Below are 15,981 nucleotides of genomic sequence, written 5' to 3' on the forward strand. Positions count from 1 at the left end.
CGAAATCATTTTTCAAAAATAGTTCTTCCCCCCCACTTCATAACAGTTGAATCCACGAATCCTTCCAACATTTTTAAATAGAACAACACAATAAGAACGTACGGTGAATAAAGGACCGCTGTGCAACCTTTCTTGCATTTTCTACATCTTTATAAGTAATTTCGTGAAAAAAGTGTCAGAATAAATTTATTTTTAAATATTAAAAACATTCCTACGTGGATTTATCTTAAAATTCTTTACTTAAACTCATTACTCGTAGTAAAACCTTTTTAAAACTCTCCTGCTCAACAAAACTAACAGAACACGTAAAAAACATGGCGTAACTTCTGCAGCCTGCGATGAGGCGGGACAAAATTTGGTACCAAAAGCCAATACAAGATGCTCGAATATATGGTCACACGACATCAGTATGGCGTAAACAGTCCTTATAGCGGTGAACCATGCCCGATATAAGGGTGTCTAAAAGATTCTGTGGCAACAAATCCCATTCTTGCACCAGCGCAGACCTTAGCTCACCAAGTGACCGAGGAGTTGGCTGTCGGCGTGCAATGCGATGTCCAAGGGCGTCCCAAACATGTTCGATCGGATTTAAGTCTAGTGATCGTGTTGGCCACGGCAGTCGTTGGATATTGAGCTCTATGAGCAGTGTAGTTGTCGTGCTTGAAAAGAAAATCTGGGCCAACTGCACCTCAAAAAAGTTGCACATAGGGTTCGAGGATCGGTTCTCGGTACCCCTATCAAAATCATGAAAAGCGGTGCGGCCGTTGATCATTATTCTGCCCCTCAAAAGAACACCGCCTCCAACGTAGTATACTTTTCGCTGATGTTGGAGGGATGGTACAGCATTCCTCATTGACTCCAGACGAAATAACGCCTAGAATCTCTGTGTAGACTAAAATGGGACTGGATTCGCAGAGAACAGAACTGTACGCTATTTGTCAGGGCTCCAAGTCACCTATTCATGATACCAGTTTCGACAAGCTCTGCGGTGGGTTGGGGGTTAATGGGATACCAACCGTTGCCTTCCTTGCGTAGATCCCACTTGAATTGAGCATTCTTAACACGGTCCTGTTGTTTTCACCTGCGGCCGCAGCAACCTCAAGAGACAGTTGACGAAAGGACATTACGATTCAGTCGCTGTTAGAGCCAGTAGTGGTCTGGTTGACGTAGCCCTCGGACGACCTTGGCCAGCTCTTCTTGCAATTGTTCCCGTCTTCTGAAACTGCTTTCATAGTGCCGAGATTACACTGCGTGACACCTTCGCTTGCCACTCGTCTAAAGACCTGCCATCTCAAAGAATGATCTAAACGACGATTACTTGCCATCCTGAGTACTGGAAATGTGGATATCCCACTGAGCAAGCCAAAAAACAGGAATGAAGTGATGTGGTCGCAACCTGTGTTTTCATAGACATGAATAATTTGCATAATATGCTGCTCTGTAAGGTGGTAGATCGAATTCTATCGGATACTCGGAATTTTCATGCCAGGATGCCTATTACATCAAATATTCGCCTTCCGCAACGCTGTTCACAATGAAATATTCATTGAAAACATTTTGTTCTGTTAATTTTGTCGAGCAGTGTGTATGCAAGCGCAACAGAAGGATTTTTTCCTATAGGAAAAAAATTGTATACACACACACACCACAGTAAATATACAGTGTTATTATAACCAAGCTTAAAAGCTATTTTTATACATATTTATTTATTTATTTTATTACGTGGTATAGGAGCACTGATAGGAGCTCTCAGACAGTAGCAGAATAAAACGACACCCTCCCCTTTTCTCAGTCCTGACGTCTACAAAGTGTTACAAATCAGGTAAAGCCAAAAACAAGACAGAACAAGAAGAAATAACTTACGTCACTAAGATGGTCCCTGGAGGCAGTTCGTTGAGGTCCATTCACCTCCTCACAAGGCCTGGTGTTTTCATTGTTCGTGGCGTTGGCTTCGTTATGTCTAACGTGAACCTACAAGAAAAAAAGGAGACGTTGCTGTGTGTTATAGCAATCTCATAAACTTTTAACAACTCACAAAAAGTGCGCGTCAATAGCACAAATTCTTTTTATAATTGCAACTGCTGATCTCCAAGATTAACGAAATTTTATGATAACATTAGCAAGATTATGATAACATTATCAACAAGATTTCAATAAATGTGAAACTTCAAGAACAAGTTCAGTACTTCAAATCACTTTCCAACGTTTTTGACAATAATTATAATTTGCGTTCTCTTCTCTAAAAGTTTTGAATTATTTCTATTAAAAGGACTGTGCATTCCTTTTTTTTTTTCTTTAATACAAAAGTCCAACGTTTTATTTATTAGTATACAAAATTAACTCTAGATTAAGTTAAACTGCAGCAAATAACCTTCCAATTCCGAAGAGCGATATTAATTACTGAGTTAATTACCATCGCTTTAGGGAGGATAGTGACAAGAACGAGTTTCGATTTCATTGTGAGCATATTACTGTATTTCTTAGGCGTTATACAATAACACTCGAAAGAGACCGCACAGAGACGTTCCAAAAATGCAGCTAGTTAGCCCTCATGTCTAATCTGACCATGAATTGCAAGATATCCACCTTGTCAAAGAACGTGATTGTGTTAATAGCTATTTTATTCAATGGTAGACAAATGCTAAAGGATAACGAAATACTTAGGCGATTCTTTCTGCCACTGCTAAGAAATATTTGAAATCTGCATTCAACAAAGCCTGGTTCAGCCTTTCATAGTCTAATATGTGATTTATATATACTACATGTGCGACTTAGATCTTTATTCAGGCTTTCAGTGAGGCCGCTACACATAATATTCATTTCTTCAGAAATAACAGGATATTATTTCTTCAACAAATGCCTTTTTCCATCAGTCATACTTTATACAAGATATCCGAACTTTGAGAAGTACTGTCAACATAATGAAAACAGACATCACTCATCAGATGAAAATTTTATTTACTCTGAGCGGCATTCATCCACTGGAAAAAAAAATATATATATGAGATGATCAAAACCAATCTACAAGCACAGCCAGTGAATATTCAGCTGGATGGGAAAAGTTGACTTCACAAATATAAAAATCCCCAAAATTTGTGGAAAAATAATGTTAATTGGACTATTAGTTTCAATAAGTAGTGAAATTAGGACAGCCCATCAAATCAGCAAAAAATGAGGTGGAGGGATGCAGCCTAAAGATGGCTCATCTAAGGAGGCCCCCCCCTAGAGATTCCTCCAGCCTCCGTCGACGGGATTCAAACCCTCACCTCTCCTAATGACCCCATTATAATGTCCCAGAGAATACTTGCAATCATCTAGGCATTAAATGCGGCAGACAATACGTGCTGCTAATAGTAATGGGCTTTTAATTTCTGGGTTGAAAAATTCAGAGTTCGGAGGACGACCATGCAACCCTTGCCAAAGAAACACAGTCACAGCGCGAATAAAGCTCATAAAAGTTTCTCACTCTGCAGCAGGTTCTAATTCAGACCTTTCCTGCTCGACGTGAAGGGACTGCAATTTTAACCAGAAAGCACGAAGGGTTTCTAAAACTTTACTACGTAAGCGAAACCTCCAGAATGCGTTCATAGTCCCACTGCCCTCCCTTTTGACCTGAAGGTGATTCGATGCGGGCTCATCTACCACCTATCAAAAGGCACATCGGTAACCTTCATGGAATATACCATATATCCCACCAACTTGAAAGTTTAAAATTAGCGCCTTAACCTCCACCTACAACAGACCAAGACAGATGGGCTAACTCCACTAAAGTAAACTTCAGTACGAAATTTATTCCACAAATCACCAAGGTACATTCCAAGTCTCTTCCGTGGTTCACCCTCGGCCTGCACGCAACTTTCATGCTTACAGGACACGGATCCATCAGAGCCATGCTCTCAACCCTTGGAATTATTGATGATCCCCTCTGCCACTGCGGAGAGCAGGAGAGTTGAAGTCACCTAATGTACGAAGACCTCCGCTGCATCCTGATTACCAGAATCAACTTCAATACAAAAGACCAGGAGCACTACTTGTCAGACAGCGACAGAAAGCAAGGCCTTCTCGCAATACTGCCAGCAGCTCGTCACAAGAAGGAGATCCTACCAGTGGAACGACAACATCCACCTGACTAATACCAGAAAGGTTGAGATCAACCCTCCAGCCACATCTCATCCTGACCTAGAGCAACAACGCGGGTACAACCCGCCAACAGTGAACCTGCCAAGTGGCAGTCAAGACCGAGCAATCTTGCTTCATCTCCTTTACTTCCCCCTTCCTCCTCCCCGCTCGCCTCATGAAGATATCTCCATCTTACCATGGGGATGCCTCCGCTCTGCAATCCCAATACTTCTGACTTTTCCCTCCCCGGCTCTAACTTTTGTTTTTCTTTTTTTAACTTGGTCTTCTTCTAGAAAGCTCAGGCGACCCTGGCGGAGACCAACCAGAGAATAATGGGCAGACTGGCTACCTCCTAGCGGTGTGTGTGTGTGGGACCGGCGGCCAAATGCCAGGACACACAACAGAACCCAACACGGCTTGCTGTCGCCTCTCTTCCCTGCCACACCATTTCTTCCCTCTGGTGGGGCATGGGCATGCCTCACTGAAAAATTGGGGGTCACCTACCCTACGACCCTCTTCTTCCTATTTCACCCACCAGCCTTCATTCTCCCCTCCCAGCACTTTTTCTTGCACAGCGTATAGCCCTACACGTCCAAATTTAAATACACCAAAAAATTTCGCCCAACCTTTTAGGCACTTCAGAAACAGGCTTTCAGCGTCAACCCCATATTAGTGCTTTAATGTAAGTGATTTAAAATCAACCGCGGTCGTTCCAATTTTATTTTAGGTCCTAGCCACTAAAATCCCAGGAAAGTAAGTGGCAGGACCTGCCAGAGTACAATTGACTCAATGGTAACACCCGGCTAGCCTCCACGTGGCGAGGTATGGGCAACGTCTGGTCCCATTAGGGGCCTGGCGGCCAATAAGCCGGATAAACAATGGGCACAACATATAACACTACTCATGACCCACACACTTCTAAATCTCTGGCTTTGACAGGGTACTGTCACCGATACATAGAACATTCGCGGAGATGGGAGAAATCCCAGGAGCCGCTAGACCCTCAATATACCTCATACCTCAACAGAACCCAACACAATACTACTACACACAACACTTTTCTGGCATTTACAGTAGAACTGTATTTCTTCACAGCGTACATACGACGCAGATGTGAGAAACCACAGAGGGCGATTGACCCTAATATTATGCACACTATGTCACACTGTATCAAGGATAATGACACAAAACTTCAAATTAGTACCAACTCGAGGACACCTGGTACTACTTTAATGAATCATTTGCTAGAGATATGCATTTTGTTATTTCTTTCAAGTGAAAACGATTCATGCATTGACAATTACATGTATACATTTCTTCGCACGTACTAACGGTCTCGTCCTTGAGTTTATAAATATATTGTTGTTTTTATTAAAATTTAACCTGCCAGAAACTGCGACTCTTTAACTGTTCTCTTCCACTTACATTACGTATCAATTACAACGCCTGCAATATACGAATTTAAAGAGCTCTTGTTGGTAAAGTGGTTAAGGGAGATGGCCCAGTGGTTAATGTAAAAGGCCTGTTTAAATCGGAGTTTAAACCTGGGGCTTACACACTGACGGAGAGTGAGAGATAAATGCTGTACAGCCCCTCCCGTAAATTCAAATTTTTCATCCAGCAAAGTAGAAAAATACATGAAACTCAACACAATGCCTTATCAGTTGATTATTTTTACGCCAAAGCAAGGGATAAAAATAAACAGCCACTAATCTGTACAGTGATCTTTTATTCGCAAGCGTTATCCACCTAATCCACTGAGGAAATATGAAATCGCAGAATTTTTCAACATGTATTTAATTTATTATGCAAAATTCAAAGTGAACTCCAGCTCAATATAATTAGAAAGGTATTAAGAAAATCTCTTTTCGTATGCAGAGATGAATAAAACCGGTTAAAAAGTCATGTGTTTAATTACTGTTTGTAATTTTAGAATGGCGAAGGCTCATGAAACAAGATCTGTCAACTTGATTAGCAGTGTCGCCAATTAACATAGCACAACCGGTTAATGGTCATGGAGACTCATGACAGAGGAGCTCTGGATTGGTGGACAAGATGGTTGACAGATAAAAAGGTAAACTGCAGCCATTATCAACCCACAGCAGGATGGAAGCCTCCTCAACAATTCATGCTGAGGGAAATGGACCATAATCTGCCACGCTGGTCCAGTGCGGATTGGCAGATCAACCGTATTTAGCAGTCAGAGGGTTGAACCCCGGTCTACTCAAGAGCGTGTGCTACTGTCCCGCATCTGACCACTCGGCTACGGAGGCCTGGTTGACAGATGGTAATCCTTAATTCAATACTCTAAACCAGAGCTTCCAGAGGGAGCATCACGAAGTTCCCAAGGGTGTCGCTAGAATTTGGCATCGTATCATCACTGTTTTCACTCTGATTTCCTTCACTCATAACGATATAGTTGATTGATTAGTTTACATCCTACTCAAAATTACAAAATTCTGAGTAGGATGTAAAATTATTTTTGGCACCTATATAGTACGTCAGCATCAAAAAGTTTGGAAAGCACTTCATTCACAAATCAAATGGTATGTAGTAGATTGTCGTTACTCAAATTTTACTGAGTTTTTGTTTAGTTCATTAATTAATTTATGTTTTAAGAATCAAAGGTAAAGCAAACATATAATTTTAGGATATAGCCGCTTCATGATATTTCACTTGGAAATGCATAGGTACTTGTTCTTCAAAATGAACACGATTCGCGACTAGGGAGCTTGATAAACCTTAAAAGAAGAACTGTTTAGATTCACAGAACAGAAACCATAAAACAGCCTTCTGATGTCCAAATTGAGTACGTACTATGGACATATATTATAAACCCGGTAGTTTTGAATCGTGTACAGTAGTCGTACTTGAAGACAGCTTTGTGGATAGCTTAGAGCACCAGTTTTCAATCAGTTGATCGTGACAACTGGAGGGATCTGAAAGAAAATCCCAGATGAGAGGAAGAGGAACATAATGTACCATAATAAATTAAACACAACACATAAAACAGAGATGCATACGAAGATTCCATTCCATTCCATTTTTTCCATTTATTTGTACACACAATTCTTTACATTTTATATACAAGAACTTACAGAGAAGATATATATACAATTTTATATACATTAGCAGTATCATTCTCATTATACCTATATATATACTATATTATATATGAACACGTGTGTGTGTGTGTGTGTGTTTTACCTGTATCAAGGGTGGCTCCTAGGCCTTAGCCCATCTCCACCTTGCACGTCTGTGGTGGTGCAGAAACTCAGCAAGCTTTTTATCGCTTGTGTATGTCCACCCTGCCATCAGGGAGCAGCCAACACCCAGGCAGCCGCTGCCTGCCCCCAGGCACAAGCAGCCAAGCCTGGGTCTACTATTACCTTAAGTGCCATGGGCACAAATCCCACACCCACCGGAGATAGTGCAATACCGGTGGGTGCCAGCAATCCCGTCCCCAGGTTGCCCAAACCTGGAAACCAGCAAAAAAAAAAAAAAAAAAAAAAAAAAAGTAAATATTTACATATGTACAAAAGATAATAGGATTTTGACTCTAAATCCTAGTAATGCAATTCAATTTTACATATCTGACAAGTCATCCTATTTATATTTAATGGGATACCAACATTTATATTAACTGCTCAGCTGTCAGATTTATACTCGATTTTGGATTTGAGTTCTTAGTTGAAGTCTTTTCTTAAAGACCGATTCTGCAAAGGTCTGGAAAGTCTCAAAGTTTGTTTTGTTCTCAACTAGTATTTTCACGTTGTCCTCAGCTAGATCTGGAACCTGATTAAGTAGCAATACTCGTTGGTCTGTATATTGCGGACAAAACAGTAAAACATGGATCCAGTCCTCCATTTGACCACAAGTGCAAAAAGGATCCGGCTCCAAACCTCTGTCGAAAAGTTTGGCCCGCAGAGATCCATGGCCTGTTAATAAGTACGTTGTAAACATGCTTGGTGCAAACCACGAAACAGAAGGTTGAGTAGAAGCAAACTCAACATTTTCAATATACTTCTTTGTGACTTCACCGTGCACAGACGCATTCCATCTACTTTGCCAAATACTAATCATTTCACTCCATAATCTTTTCCGTTCTGTCTTTAAGTTACTAACTGGGTCGGTTGTAATTCCCATAATGGATACCTGCAGTCCTTTCTTATGTTTATAAATCATGCCACGGTATAAGATAAACAAATCTAAAGGCAGTTCTCCTCCAAGAATTTGGAGGGCATTGTTTGATACTGTACGAGGGGCATTGTTTAGTGCCAGAAGCATTGTCCTTTGAATTGATAGTAGCTTGTTTTTAATTATCACCTTAACGACGTTCTGGTGCCAAATACCTGCTCCATACGAAACTATAGGCAGAAATATTGCTTTATAATATAGTTTCAAGGTCTTTTTATTCAAACCCCAGTCTCTTTTGGAGATTCTTATGACCGAACCAGTAAAATTTCTAATTTTTTCCTTCAGTTTGGTGACATGAGGGAGAAAGGTTAATTTATCATCAAGAATTATGCCAAGATATTTGTTTTGGGGAACATAAGGTATCTGTAAACCATTCAGTTGAATTCTTGGTGGTCTTCCGTAATTAAAGTGGTTTTTAAATGTCATGAAATTTGTTTTACTCGGAGATATCTTGAGCTTGTTGATGTCAGCCCATGCCACCAAATCATCTAAGATCGGTTGAATTTTGTCCTCTAATACCTTACGTGACCTTCCTTCTATGGCAATCACGAAGAAGGAAACTTGAGCATTTTTAGAACAGAGGATCGCAATTTTGGTTCAATGAAAATGTGTTCACTAGATGTCAAGACCTTTGACCGCGCAGCCGCGTGGATATCGAAGATTGCAGTGCCACATGCATTGTAATTAATCGTGGTTAGCTCATGTGACTGCTAAATACGTTTAATAATTGTATTTTTTTCTCTAAATTATCTGGTCGTGGCTGAGTATAACCTAACATTATTTATTATTATAAAAATCTTACAAATTTTCAGTTTATGCTGCTGGGCGCCCACATAAGATCAAAGGTAGAGGGTGTCCAAGGACATCGCTGTATTTGACTGCTAAATACAGCGATGTCCTTGGATGTCCTTCTTGGTTTCTTGATGCAAATAAGGTCGCCCGCGGATTTGGCCACAAGTTACGATTATTTTAAGTGTACTGTACACATCGCGTGCCATAACACTCTGCCCGTGCAATGTATTGCTATAAGGGGAGCGGAAAAAAAAAAAAAAAGCTTTATTCTAAGTAGAGTATCCGAAGAAAGTTTCACCCTTAAAGGGAAAACAGTGTTATAAAGAGTGAGAAATGTTATAAAGCAACAAGTTCACTGTCGCTGCCTTTGCAGTGAACCGCGAAGTCGCATCAAACACGTTCCAGCGTCTCACCAACAATGATGGGCGGATCAGAACTATAACAATCCTGCCATTTCCACACTAATTTTCCAAACAACGTCAAGGGCGTCTCGTCTCGTACCCAGCTGTGCATTTCACGTTCACCCAGGAAATGACATGCATCTATTGAGCTACCAGGCACTTCGCCCAAAGCGCCACTAGCGACCATGCGGCAAATCCAGGTAACAAATGACGCCATTACTACCATCGTTCTCGTAGTAATAAATAATAGTTCAAGGCAGACGGCCCGAAAGTTTCAATGAAAGATAACAACTCGCGCGCTACCGAGGCTGCCTGATAACAATGGTGGACTTACAGATGTTTCTAGTTTATGATGACCAGGATCGTCCACGGGGTTTAATATACTGTACACGAGTATAAAGACAGTGACAAAGCAGACCACAGACGTTGACAATGGCAGTTTTTATTCGGACTAAAAACAAGCGAGTATCCTTAGATCAGTCTGACAACCATGGCGTGCCATGGTTGTCAGACAGTCCCAACTTTAAAAAAAAATTTAATTTAATTACAGTAGATTTAACAAAATGGGGGGGGGGGAAGGAAATCAAAAAGAAATTATAGTGAAGAATAAAAAGATCATCCACAAATAAAGTTACACCAAAAATTATGGTGAAATGCGAGCATGGTAAATTCCCAATTACTGCATCTTTGCATGCACTGAAAGTCTGTTCACTACAGTCATTTTACTCAAAAAATCCTTGAGCTTCTGCAAAACAGAAAATTTGTGTCTATTTTTACATCGTTTCTAGAAAAAGTTAACGATTTATTGGGGTATACAGGGACTAATAGATTATTAGCAGCAGCCGCTGGCAGAGGTGAAAGTGATTCTTGCACTGCTTCTATTGGAATGAGCAGCAGCCTGGAAAACAAGATGCAGGGTATTTCAGAGACTGCTGGGAGTCATTGCGGTACAAGTAAAAACATGGGTTGTGTTAGGGTAGCTAAGAATAAGAACAGGTGCATGTATACTTGCGTGTACACCAATGCTACGAGTTTGGTAAATAAATTTGATGAATTTGAGTTATTGCTCAAATCATCAAAGGCAGATATTGTTGGGATATCAGAGACGTGGTGTCACACAGATATAAGGAATGCAGAACTGGAATTTGGGGAGTAAAACGTCTACAGAAAAGATAGACAAGATAGGAAGAGAGGAGGGGTTATGCTATTAGTTAAGAAACACATAAAAAATCCAAGGAAGTGAAGCCAGTCGACATGGGTGGACAGTACAATGTCGAGTCAGTTTAGTGTGACATAAACAATGGGAGAGCAAAAATGAGAGTAGGAGTGTGCTATAGGCCTAATGACTTTGATGAGTACAATAAGAAACTGTACAGGGAAATAGAGTGGGCCAGTACATCAGAGAGTCTTATAATGGGAGATTTTAATTTCCCAGATATCGACTGGAATTTGCGGGTTTGTCACTCACACACTAGCAAGGCTTTTGTGGATTTATTGGATGACTGTTTTCTAAATCAGCATGTTCGGGAGGCAACTAGAGGGAATAATACTCTTGATCTGATTATCAATAGTGATCTGATTATCAGTAGTGATTCTTCATGCATTAAGAATCTGCAGATAAATGAACTACTAGGTGGCAGTAATCACAGTGTACTGATGTGGGATTTACTTAAAGATGAACTACCATCAGGGGTAAAGGGAAGGGTTTTTGCTTTCGTAAAGGCGACTACAGTGGTCTGAGACAGTATTTAAAATTCTATACAGTGGGACCAACTGATGATGTTACCAACAGCAAATTCAAAATGGAAAGCATTCAAAGAATTAATCTTGAAAGCTACTAGGCTTTTCATAACAACAAAGAAATATTGTTCAAGGTTTAGGCCTAAATGGATGTTAGATGAACTTATGAGACATATTGCAGAGAAGAAAAATGCATGGGATACATACAAATTAACACGTGACACAGAAGCCTATGATAGATATAAGCTGGTATGCAACCAAGTCACAAAGGAAGTTAGGCAGGCAAAGGCAGATTACGAGAAATCTTTGGCAAAGGATGCAAAGAAAAACAGCAAAGAGTTCTTTACTTATGTAAACTCTAGAAAGAAGGGGATGAATCAGATTGGTCCACTGGATATTGATGGTTCAACTGTTTTTGATCCTGCTCAGGTGGCTAACAAACTAAATGAATATTTTGCATCGACATTCACACATGAGGAGCTATTCATCGAGGGGAATGGCAGAGGTGAATTAAACTCTGGAAGTGAGCTATATGATTTTGTAGTAACTGAGAGCAAATTGGAGTAGAAATTGTAGAAGATAAACATAAGAAAGGCACCTGGAGTGGATAGGATAAATCCAGTTATATTAAAGGAGGCAGCAAAGGAAGTAAGCAAATCCTTAGTTATTATGAGATGTTCCTTGGACTCAGGGGAGATACCCATGGACTGGAGTTGTGCAAATGTAACCCCAATTCACAAATGAGGATCAAAGGGCGACACAAGTAATTACAGACCTGTTTGTTTAACTTCTGTTCCAGGGTAATTAATGGAGGCACTGGTTAAAGAAGCACTGCAGGATCATCTAGACAAGACTTCAGTTATAGCTCGGACACAGCATGGTTTTGTTAAGGGAAAGTCTTGTGTCTTGTCTGACCAATTTGATTGGATATTGTGATGTGGTCACAACGGAACTGGATGCAGAAATAACTTTGATATCATATATTTGGATCTTATAAAGGCTTTTGATACTGTTGCACATCGAAGACTTCTGCACAAATTGGAGCAGTGTGGCATTGGAGGCAAATTGCTGCTATGGATAACGTAATGGCTGAGTGGGAGAAAACAGAGTGGTAATCAATGGACGCTGCTCTTCGTGGACGAATGTCATTAGTGAAGTCCCTCAGGGTTCACAATGTTGGGTCCATTGTTGTTTTCTGTATTTATTAATGATATTGATGATGGTATATCAGGCTTAATGTCCAAGTTTGCAGACGATACAAAGATTGGCAGGGTTGTAATGACACTAATGACAGTACGCTGCTGCAACAGGATCTAGAAAAGTTGAGCAGATGGGCTGAGAGGTGACAAATGAAGTTTAACATTGACAAATGTAAAATACTACATATGGGACGCAGTAACCCCAGAGTAACGTATCAACTGTGTAGTACTACGCTGACAGTGGTAGAGAATGAAAAAAAGATCTGTGAGTAATTGTGAAGGCAGATATGAAGTTTTCTGAGCAATGCAGACGGTTTGCAAGAGTAGCTCATGGTGTCTTGTGAATGATATACAGGATTTTTTTTAGCAGGGATAATGAGGTGTTTATCGCCTTGTACAAGGCAATGGTCAGGCCACACCTTGAATACTGTATACAGGTTTGGAGGCATCATTTTAGGAAGGATATAGAGTTGGAACGAGTACAGAGAAGGGCAACAAGATTAGTGAATGGAACAAAGGGTTGCTCTTACAAAGAAAGGCTTAAGTTTTTAAAATTACAGTGTCTGGGGACTAGGCACCTGCGAGGTGATCTGATTGAGGTGTATAAAGCCTTAAATGGTTTGAGCATGCTCAATGCTGATAGGATTCTTCCTCTTACTCAGAATAATCGCCTGAGAGGGTATAAATTCAAATTGAGGAAAGAGTTATAGGATAGATGTGCGGAAGTTTGCCTTTAGCCAGCGGGTGGTTGTCTGCTGTGAACAAACTTCCACCTGTCGTTGTAGAAGTTGATAGCTTAAACAGATTCAAGGCAGAACTAGACAAAGATTTGGAGCGAGTGGATGGGTGAAATTAGATTTGTTATTTATTAATGTTTTTTTCTGATGCTATATAAGCTTGCTTTCTTGCATCACGTGTCTTTACTAATGCTAATTAAAGTGGTTCGAAAGACCGGGCCATGACGATAATCAAGAATCTGGTGGTCCGTTGGTCTGTTCCAATGAAATTCAGAGAGTTTCGAGGTATAAAAAAAAAGGGGGTTGGGGGTATCCGATGTCTATATCACAGTAAGGAACGAAATGGAATAAACAGACGTTCAAGAAATGAGATAAAAGATGGCCACATTTACAGAATAGTGGGTTAACATCGATATCTGACTCGCCAAAAGTCTTGTCGAAGGTGCTTCAATATTGCATACTTTCAAGTAACAGCACTTTCCAAAGAAGAATTATTATTTTTTTTCTTTTATTTTAAAGTATAGGTCATGTCCTGATCAGGGCCTTGAATGAACCAGTAAGCCATTCCGGTTCGTCCCATGCTTCTCTAAACGTCATGAACAACGCTGACATTCTATCTGCTATAAAAGGAACTGGAACTCATTTGGTGTGTAATTGAGTTCGGTGTCAATATTGGCATTTTTTACTTGCAACAATAGAGTACCATTTCAAACTGGAATGAGAAACCGTTTAACGGATATTTGCAAAACAATTATCGTTCAGAATAATCGATGAATTTCCCATTTTGGTAAACTCTAACACGCAATGAGCCAGTATACATACATAAATGTCTTCCTGTAGTTGAAGTTATAGTATTTACCTGTACAATGTTTTTTTTTTTTTTTCTTTATTGTAAAAATTTTGTGCCCCATCTCGCCTACAACTTTCTACTATTAATTAAAAAAAAGCAAACAAAAAAAAATTCCAATAACACCAAATGCAGCTGTTAATCTTAAAGCTAAAAGATAATTTTTTAAAGGACTATTAGCTTTATTTAATTTCAGTAATGGCTTGTATTGGCCAAAATGAATTTACAAATGTTGAAGCAACTTTGTGATCTTTATAGACAGCGGAAAATTTATTATGACAGATGTCGACATAGTATTGTGTGAGATGGTTACTAATTAGTTTTTCTCGTGGTTCCGATCCCTTTCTGACATAAAATTAATAAAATGTAAAGTAAATATTACGATAACACGTTCTGATTTCAATTTATTAGACCACTTACTTATTATTATGCAATCAGAACGCGAAGGAGGATGAATCAATATAACTATGATCGATTTTTTAAATGACACACTTCAAATTAAGAATAACTTAAGGGGGTGGGGGAAGCAAAACTAAAATAATTACTTTATATACAAATTATTGACTCAAGCACATTAAAAATTATTGGAGGTCTAGATGTGGATTGGAGGTCTAAATAGTAATCTCTAGTGACAGCATGAATTTGTAGTCGAAAGTAACCCTTCTCCAGTAAATTTGGACAAGAATATTTAATGTCCTTCAATTTCTGGTTAATGGACTGAAGAAGATCCCTGTACCTGAAAATAGCGTCCGACAGGATCATGCTTTATCCTGCGGAAATAGTCAATCACCGGGAGAACGGTGGGTATTTCAAATGGCATTTTTCTGTGACTAAAGACATATTGGTGATTACTCAATTCAGACTGTAAAGTACAATGTACGCATTATCTGCTTCAAGGACAATCAGATACCCGAAATTCCCCTTTCAATGTCAAGAGCTCAATTTGTTCGAGAAATCTTGTATATGTAAAACAGAACGAGTTCTGTTGTTAAAACTGCAATAAATACTCATACAATAATTTCTGTTGTTGAGTTGTATGTGCATCAGCGACTTAACCTTATTGCATCACTGTATGTAATGACTGCATAAGTGCATGTTCACGGTTGGGAAGGCTTAAAAACTCAACTCACGGGGAGACTATTTACCTACGCCGATATTGGCCAACTGCAGCCTCGATTGAAGAGGACTTTAGAAATTCCATCGGTGTGTGACGGAATCGAAACCAGACTTCCCCATATGAACAAGTAGCGAAACCATTATATTGTCACACAGGACTCTACTTTACTTTCCATATAAAAGTCCACATTTCTCCCACAATGGATCGGGAAAGCTTTTATCGTCCTCCCTCCCCCAATAGAAACTCCTAATATATTTTATTATTTCCTGCGAAGATAATTAAAAGACAAAAATCGTGGTGTGAGATCTACACGTTGGGACACTCAGAAAACGACTGTAAAATTTATTAAAAACGATTATCACAAGGAATACATTTGAAATTGGGGAAAACTTTACGCAAAAGTTCGAATATATACAGTACATCAATTTAAGAATTCTTAGATCTATAGATACCCATAAAATAAAAAAAAATTCACTGTATATTTCGCATGTGACCATTTTACAAATTCATATAGTATAATACTTTAGTATTTTGTATCCTCCTTTCCCTCTTATCTTTAAAATGAATAAAGGTTAACCAGATACGCCATGAGCCCCTTTATTTCATGTTGTAAAAAGAGTAGGGCGCTTGTGGCAGATGGCCTCTTAAAGCAATCTTGGTTCTGATAGCAAATCACTGAACATCAATCCCAAGTGAGAGACACTACCGGTAAAGAGATGTTCGTGTAAGTTTCTATTGACATCTCTTTCTTTATCCATCCTGGAATTCGTATGACCAAGAAGAAAAATTCAATAAAAAAGTGGGACGCCTGCAAATGTTCATATTTGGAAAC

General features: G+C 39.5%; 1 protein-coding gene across 1 annotated transcript in view; it reads right to left on the reverse strand.

Moving 5' to 3' along the window:
- Positions 1-15,981, reverse strand: part of LOC150085776 (uncharacterized) — a 1,040,408-nt gene that overhangs the window by 607,966 nt on the left and 416,461 nt on the right. Inside the window, exon 3 of the mRNA XM_090374246.1 lies at positions 1,864-1,971. Within this exon, the coding sequence (XP_090230372.1) occupies positions 1,864-1,971 (108 nt within the window). The remainder of the gene's footprint in view (positions 1-1,863; positions 1,972-15,981) is intronic.

The sequence above is a fragment of the Mastigoproctus giganteus genome, chromosome 5 (genome assembly GCF_048544385.1).
Source record: "Mastigoproctus giganteus isolate SK-2022 chromosome 5, ASM4854438v1, whole genome shotgun sequence".
In the NCBI taxonomy this organism is placed as follows: Eukaryota; Metazoa; Arthropoda; class Arachnida; order Uropygi; family Thelyphonidae; genus Mastigoproctus; species Mastigoproctus giganteus.